The 7,900-nt window shown below is 43.9% G+C and overlaps 1 protein-coding gene across 1 annotated transcript; it reads right to left on the reverse strand.

Annotated features, from left to right (window-relative positions):
* Nucleotides 1-256: 256 nt before the first annotated feature.
* On the reverse strand, nt 257-1,721 carry LOC133914205 (probable BOI-related E3 ubiquitin-protein ligase 3). The gene is made up of 2 exons (XM_062357340.1): nt 1,108-1,721; nt 257-985 (listed from the first exon to the last, which is right to left on the reverse strand). The coding sequence occupies exons 1-2, from the start codon at nt 1,504-1,506 to the stop codon at nt 455-457; spliced, it is 930 nt and encodes a 309-aa protein (XP_062213324.1). The 5' UTR covers nt 1,507-1,721; the 3' UTR covers nt 257-454.
* Between the last annotated feature and the right edge of the window lie 6,179 nt (nt 1,722-7,900).

Here is a 7,900-nt window from a genome sequence, read left to right on the forward strand (position 1 = left end):
CTGCAGCTGCAAAGCAGGAGCAGGGGCCGACTCCGCTTCAGGCTTAAGAATAGCATCGATATGATCGCGCCCATGATCGCCTGATTCCTCGTCCTCTCTCGTGAGCGCGTGTCGGCAGCTGCTTGTTCCATCGATCGAAACAGTTTCCTTCTCAGAGGCGAAACGTCCATCGCAGCATCTGACGGTGCACTACTCAATCTGCAGTGCTAAACATTGAGTTTCAACATGTAATTAGAAGACAACTGAAGCAACAATATGCAAGGTTTCTAATCTTGTTTTTTCATTCTTTCTTGTTGATCAAATGAAAGATCCAACAGCTTGAGAAAAGCTAAGACGTATCCTCACATATCCACACCACTAAACCGTCGGTATCATCCTATCAAGAAAAAAAACAGAGGGCAAAAAAGAAAGCAGAAAAAGAAAACCAACTCTAATACTATTGCTTTCACAGCCATCACGATAAGTTGACGCGGACGCTGCCATTCTTGGCGCACCCGCACGCTGGGCACGCCCGCGCCGCGGCCGCGCACGGCGCGCACGCGCACAGGTGCCGGCACGGCAGGAGCAGCACCTCGGCCGCGCCCTCTCCGCACACCTTGCACCTCGCGCGGCCCGTCGTCCCACCCGCCTCCTCCTCGCCGGCTCCCGTGCCTCCGGCCACGTCGTTGTCCCCGCAGAAGCACGACTCGGCGTCGTCGGCGCCGGCTCCGACGCCGCGGCGCGCCTGGGCGTCGAGCGCCTGCTGCAGCTGGCAACGGACCGCGTTGGCCGCGGCCTCGTTGGACTGCGCGAGGTCGCGCCACACCTGCGCTTCCACGTACAGGCTCTTGACCTGCTCTTCAAGGGCCCAGTTGAGCCTCCCGATCCGCTCGAGCTCCTCGTGCTTGGCGCGCAGCAGCTTCGCCGCTGCGGCCTCCACGGCGGCCACAACCTGCCTCGCCTGCCACCGCCTCTGCTCCGTCAGCTCCGCCCACATCTTCGCCGTCTGCAGAAGCGCATCGCGTACAATACAAGGAACCGTATCAGCCTCAGTTTCATCGATCATAGATAACTCAAACGCAGGCATCGATCGAGCCCGGCAGGAAACACGTCGGTCATGGCACTTACGTGGTGGAGCACGAGGCGGTCAACGTCGACCAACTGCTGTTGGAAGTGCGCCGCCACATCGGCCGAGCCGAGCCCGAGAACCGGCAGCTCCCCGCCGTGCTCGGCGCGCCTCCGCTTCCTGGGCGCCACTTCCTGTGCACCTCCGAACGTGACGCCGCTCTCCGCCGCGTCCGCCGCGCACAGGTGCCCGTACTGCCCCATCAGCGGCGGCGGCGCCGGAGCGACCAGGCCCATGCACGAGTGCTGGTACCCCTGCTGGCTCGGCACCCCCACCGCGATCTCCCTGCCGTAACAAGCATGCCGCCCCGTCGCAGGCGCCGTGCTCGCCCAACCCGCGTGGGTTGTTAGTTTCTGTCCACCTGTTCCTGTGTGGAGTAGGTGGTGCGCTTCGACGGCCATGACAATCGATCGAACACGGTGTGCAGACGTCTGCTTCTCCTCAACCTGCAGGCCTCGTGTCCTCGCCTTAAATAGGGAGCCGAGCAGTAGTCGTCCACGTACGAAGCAAGCCGAGGGCCCGACGCCCAAGGTGATGGATGCGTCGTTGGAGATGGCGATGTGGGTGGAGGTGAGGACACAGCAGCTAGCCTCGGAAGCAGGGAGGGGGAGAGGCTAGGCAACAAAGGAGGAGGAACGAAGGGCGCGTATTTATGGGGCTCGGTTGGCCGTGAGTGATCACGAAGAAAACCAACAAAAGGCAAATAATATAATCCAGCGCCTTATAATTCCAGGAGATTTTACTCCTTACTTCCTCGTGAAACCTTTTGATTTTCTCTGGGGTAGAAACCAAGATTTCGTCCACGATTTCGGTTGGTTTTCTAGCGAACGCCGTGCGGTGGCACCAAATCAGCCCGCGTGGTTACGGCAGGTTCGATCGACACGAATCTTGGGGCCCCGAGATAGGAAAAGGTTAAGCGTTCTCGGCCTGGAAAAAGCTCAGGAGATCCCAGAAATTAGAGTTCATAATGGAGGGCGATTAAGGCAAAAAAGAAAGATCTGGCGCCGTACATGCACGGCACAAATATAATCAACGCGCGAGCCTTATATATAGTATAGGACTGTAACTGAGTAAACGTTTTGGGCTACCTAGCTGTGCACGGTTAGGAGGGACGTGGAAAATCAGCAAGTAATTAAAAAGGCAGAGGAGGTGTAACGCTCAAAATAAGGCAAACTAAGATTTGAATCGGTGAGAACAACCCGTGCAAATTTTAATCGATCTCCACGTTTGGTGCAACAACTTTGATTAACGGGAGGTGCAGAGGATCAAATGGCAGGAAAAACGGGCGCCAAAAGATGGAGAATGGCAACACCACGGCCGGTCTAATGGTCTATACCGACCACATATCTATCTCTTCGTTGGGAATTGGAATCTGGAAAACAAACCATACTGACTGAGTACCATGTTCTTTGGAAACAGGGACCATATGAATTTGGGAAAGCTAAACGTTAGCATGGCCCATTTCGATCTCCTACCTGTTCTTTTTTTCTGAAAAGAAAGAAGCTTTTCTTTTTCTTTTCTGCAGGACAGCAATGCATGCGTGAGACCGGGCAGTAGCATGAAATGTAACTCCGTAAGGTAGTGTATACTACCTTCTACTTTAACTGTCTATCTCTCAATTTTCTTATCTACTCTATATTTTTTATCTAAACTTCTAGTATGAATCTTAAAACATATTGCGTACTAATCCTTCTGAGCAGTAGCGAACAAATCCTTCTGTCAAGGCGTGCACTTCTGGAAACGGAAACAGAGCAGCTGACGCAGGGACACAAGCACACAACAGAACAGCTTTCGAGAGAGAAGAGGAAACAAACAATTCTTTTTTTAAACAGCGCGCAGCGAGCAGGGAAGAGGCGGGATAATAATGATCCGGCCGGCGAGCCGTGTGCGCTGCGCACATACGTGTCGCGCGCCGCTCGCGCAGCCCCACGTGCACGCGATGATCGCTCGCTCGCGCTCACCCCGGCGATCGGAACGCAAAGCGGTTCCTCTGAGTAACCGTGTAGGGATGAGAGCGCTACGAAAACGTTCCGAAAAAGTCTAAACTGTTTTCGTTCTATATTTTCGCTTGGTAATAAAGCTGATAATAATAATACTAAAAACGAATATAACATTTATAATATGAGAAAATCAAAAATAATGTTATCGAAATAGAAACATACATGTATAGATCGAGAATCGATAATTTAAACCCGAAACATCGAATCGTAGCTCTAAACTAGCCTGTGTATCGCATCATCACTGGTCGCCAGCTGCTCCTTGTTGAGCCGGAGCGGTACGAGTATCCCGACGACTAGACACATTATGCTTGCGCAACAACGTTGAGCGCCACGATGACGGCAATCCCAGGCAGCTGCATGCCCACCTGCCAGAGCCCGTGGAGCCTGTCAGCACGCTGTGTGTGTGGAGCACGATGAGTGTGTCATCGACATTCTTCATGAAGCACACCGCTTATGCTACAGGGTCGATCGTTAATCATCAGCTTGATTGCTTGAGCGAATAAACAACAAGGCATGAGAGGCTGGGAGGGTGGAAACTTGGGGTTAGGAGGCGGGTTGTGTGTTAGGCTGTGGGCTATTCCCATGTTGAGGTGGACCACGAGAAAGAGACTCAAGAATTTCCAACATAATTCCCAGTTCAAAACGGAAAAACTAAAAATAATTGATAATGGTCTAAATCATTTTTGTTATTATTTTCGTAGAATTTCTTGTTTCTATTTTTGTTTTTTATATATTGCTTCTGGCTGGTATGGTCAGAAAAATTCAAAAAATCATCTCAGAATATCGAGATTTACAGTTTCCGTTTTCATCCCTAATAACATGACCATTGACGCGGGAGCCCAACTCTCCATCACAATGTAGTTATGTCAAGAATTAGAACATCTTCAACCACATTCTCTTCATTTCATTCCCTTTCAGATTCCCTTCCCTGTTTTCATTTCATTTATTTTCTTTAATCTTCAATAGCTTCCATTTTAAGGGATTCGTGAAGGAGAAAAAAAGAGAATCCCGTCCTGAAGTGAATGGTTTTGAGATCCCTTCGTAAAGGAACCATAAAAAGAAACCGTTAAAACACTGAAAAAAATAAAAAAAATTTATAAAGAGATTTTAAATCCTCACTAAAAACAGTTAGAGATATCTTACTTTCGATCGGAACAGATTGCCTCCCCTGTCCCAGGTGCCTGGTGGGGCCACGGGGTGGGGCCGCGGCAGGGATCTGTCTGGTGGGGGCACATGGTAGTTCGAGCATTTTTTATCTTATCTTTTCTTTTTCTTGGCGTTAAAGGGCTTGCGCATCTTTTCTTGTCACGTATTGCTGGTGGACATGGTCAAAAACGGAAAAAGATGAGTACGTGCAGGATGACGATTCCTGTTTTGTAAGTCCAGTTGTAGCTGGAATCATATCTCTTGGGAAGGTGGTGTAAAAAAACGTAAAGGCTTGTTTCTGACCTTGTGAATGCTGTTCAGGCGGCATGTATGCTCTATTTGTCGTTCCTTTTGTATTCATTGTTTCGTGATTTGTTCTTGTTACACGAATCAGGATCCATATGTTATGGTCTGTTTTCTAGAGATATAAGCGAGATGGGTGACGAGTGGTTTTGGAAGAGACTATTCAAACATTAGGAGACGTGTCCGTTTATTTCGTCGCTCTCCTCTCTCTTTAGGTTTATCTCTCTGTCTCTCTCTTACTCGCGGGCGATTTCCACTTCCCCCTCAAATCGATTTATTAGAGTTCATTTTTGGTGTTTGATCTAGTGAGAGAAGTTGAAATCGGAAGAAGGGGAAGGGCACACAGAAAGGTGAGATCGATTTCTAGTCGGTTTTGTGCCCTTCACTCGAAATCGGATTTGAGATTTTTTGAGGATTTTGAGTGTTTGTGCCTTTGATTTCAATGGATTGGAAGCGGGGGATCTTCGCGCACAAAGTCAACTTGGTTCATTTCGTCACCCTCTATCAGGTTCGTCTACCTGTTTCTCTCTCTAGATCTCTCTCTCACTCCTGGGTGATTTTGCTTCCCTCCTCCAAATCAATTTAATAGGGTCTATTTTTCAGTGTTTGATATAGTGGGAGAAGTCAAAAACGGAAGCAGGGGAAGGGCACACAGGAAGGTGAAACCGCACATTGTGATTCTAGTCGATTTCATACTCCTCACTCAAAATCGGATGTGGGATTTTTTTTTAAGGATTTTGAGTGTTTGTGCTTTTGATTTTCAGCAAAGTGGAAGCAGGTGCATCTTCATACACAAAGGCGAGTCGGTTCATTTCGCATCCCACCTCTATCAGGTTTCTCTATCTCTCTAGCTCTTTGTTTTGGCTCGCATGCGATTTTATCCCCAAATCGATTTTCAGTATATTTAGTTGGAGTTCCAGTTGGAAGCTGAAATTGGAGCGATGTACCTCATGCTGATAGATGCGGGTTTTCGATTTAGCTCTGACGGCAGACATACCTTGCACCCATCGACCATATTGAGCAAGCTTCGTGTTCATCGAGCGATTGATTGAGGTATGTAACATGCCTATCATGGCTAGTTTTGTTATTTGTTCTTGCTTATTTTCATTTTATGCCTCTTTTCGGTTATTGGTTTTGTTCTAGATGTCATGTAAGTTTGTGAAGAGAATCAATAGAGTAATTAGGAGATGATGTAAACAGTAGTATTGCTGCAACTATCAAAAAAGGTTTCCATGCCAGTTTATTCTTTGGCAAAAAAAATTCTAACCAACTATGAGGCATTGAACATTTGACATATGAAGTATGTGTGTTTTGGGTATTGGACCTATCTTTTTTTTGCTAGATTTGTTTTTGTTGGGATGAACATGTAGTATCAGAAATAGGGGTAATAAAGTTGATAGCAAGCTGGTTTTGATATGGATTAAATGGTTTGAATTGTAAATCTGAATGTTGATTGGTTAGGATAGTTAATTTGAGGCACACAATCCACATGATTCAAGTTTAGCACTTGTTTTCTCTTTGGTTGTTGGATTTTTTTTATTTCTGCTTGGGCTGCTAGATATTGATAGCTTTATCTACTTAGATATTGATAGCATACAACTAGTCACAAGCTTATACGTTGCCGTTATTTATTAGGAAATGATAAGGATAAATGGAAAGAAAAAGGATGTTCTATTACTCTATAGGGATCCATATGATCATTGTTTTACATGTGATAAGCTGATAGCAAGTCGTCTAATTTCTAGGAAGAAAATGCTTGATATTAAAACAGAACTTGCCTCAATCATAATAAAATATTGCTTAAGCATTGCATTTATACAGAAAATTGCTTCTTCCAATAATAAAAGAATTGCTTATGATGAGTAAAAAATGCTTGTAAAAAAATGCTTATAAATATATTAAAATGCATAATGATTTGTAACAATTGCCTTCAGATTCCATAAAACTTGCTTTATCATATTTTCAAAAAAAAAAAAAATTGAACCTCATTGACATCAACATGGCACGTGACTGTAATGAAAAAACCCAATATAGTACATATCTCTATGCATGATTTGCTAAGAAGAAAATAGTGTCAAAATGAAATTAAGAATTAGTTGTACGTACCCTATTCTTCGGCTTCCAAGACGATTGCTGCATGATGTAGATGTAACATCATTTTTATTATTTGATATGTCATTACCTAAAAAATAAAAAAGGACAAATTGTAAAACATAAGCAACACATTATTAATGCATTAAATATATATACAAATCCGCAAAGCAAGAAGCATATGACAAAAAAGAGTAAATTCCTTATTCACCACTGAAAATTTTATGGAACCACATGTCATTGACACATCAGTGATAAATAAAAAATAGTAAAATTTTCAGTGGCAAAAATAAGGAATTGCCCCAAAATAAAAGCATGCAAAAAAGACTATTCAGTTGTGTATATATCATGCATATGGAGTCATGTGTTTATTTAGCAGGATGTAGTAAAAGTACAAAACAAATAAGAACATATGCAACTCATTTAGCAGGAACCAGAATTGTGTCTTAGCAGTTTTGAATATTTTTATTTAGCAGCATGTCGTAAAACTAGAATTGTGCACTTGCTTGAACTTGCTTTTAATGATCACCAAAAATGCTTATAGTATATTACATATTACTTTTAGAAATGTTCAAAATGCTTTCTTTGTGTGCATGTCTTCCATGATGAAACCAGATATAGCATGTTCTTCTACCACATATAATTAGATTGGTGCATGGGCATCTAATGTAAATTATTTGGATTTACTTACGGTGTCTGAGCTGAAGCTTTCCTTAGAGGATATTCACCTTGCGATCCAAGCATTTTTTTTATGGGTGCAAATGGTGGTGAGTACAGTGGTGGTTCTGCAGAAGGCCAGGATTTAGAAGAAATTTTCTCATCACCTCAAGAGCCTTATGTTGGCCTCACATTTGATACTAAAGAATGTTCTACAAGTTTTTACCATGACTATGCTAAACCAAATATGCTTGTGATAATCTAGGAAGTTGCTTTTTATGACATGAAAATACTCACATATTTGCATATACTGATTTCAGTACTATATGAGAGTTACTTTTTATATAAACCAAATATACTTATCATAATTCTAGAAGTGTGGTAAGCTATGTACCTATTTAAAGTTGAGCTTCCCCCCTCAAGTTCCTAACATCAATGTTTTTATGTGTGAGCCATTTGTAAAACATCCATAAAAGAGGCCATGCATTTCTAAATTTTTGTCTACTAAATATTTGGTTGCAATATAACAAGATACAACAATATTCAATTGCAATTATTCACATGATCATTGTTTTACACGTGATAAGTTGATACCAAG

This window comes from Phragmites australis, chromosome 4, assembly GCF_958298935.1.
Source record: "Phragmites australis chromosome 4, lpPhrAust1.1, whole genome shotgun sequence".
Taxonomy (NCBI): Eukaryota; Viridiplantae; Streptophyta; class Magnoliopsida; order Poales; family Poaceae; genus Phragmites; species Phragmites australis.

Coding starts and splice junctions, on each gene's coding strand:
- LOC133914205 (XM_062357340.1), bottom strand. CDS start 1,506: ATGGCCGTCGAAGCGCACCACCTACTCCACACAGGAACAGGTGGACAG. Junction 986..1,107: donor ACCGCCTCGTGCTCCACCAC/GTAAGTGCCATG, acceptor GCGCTTCTGCAG/ACGGCGAAGATGTGGGCGGA.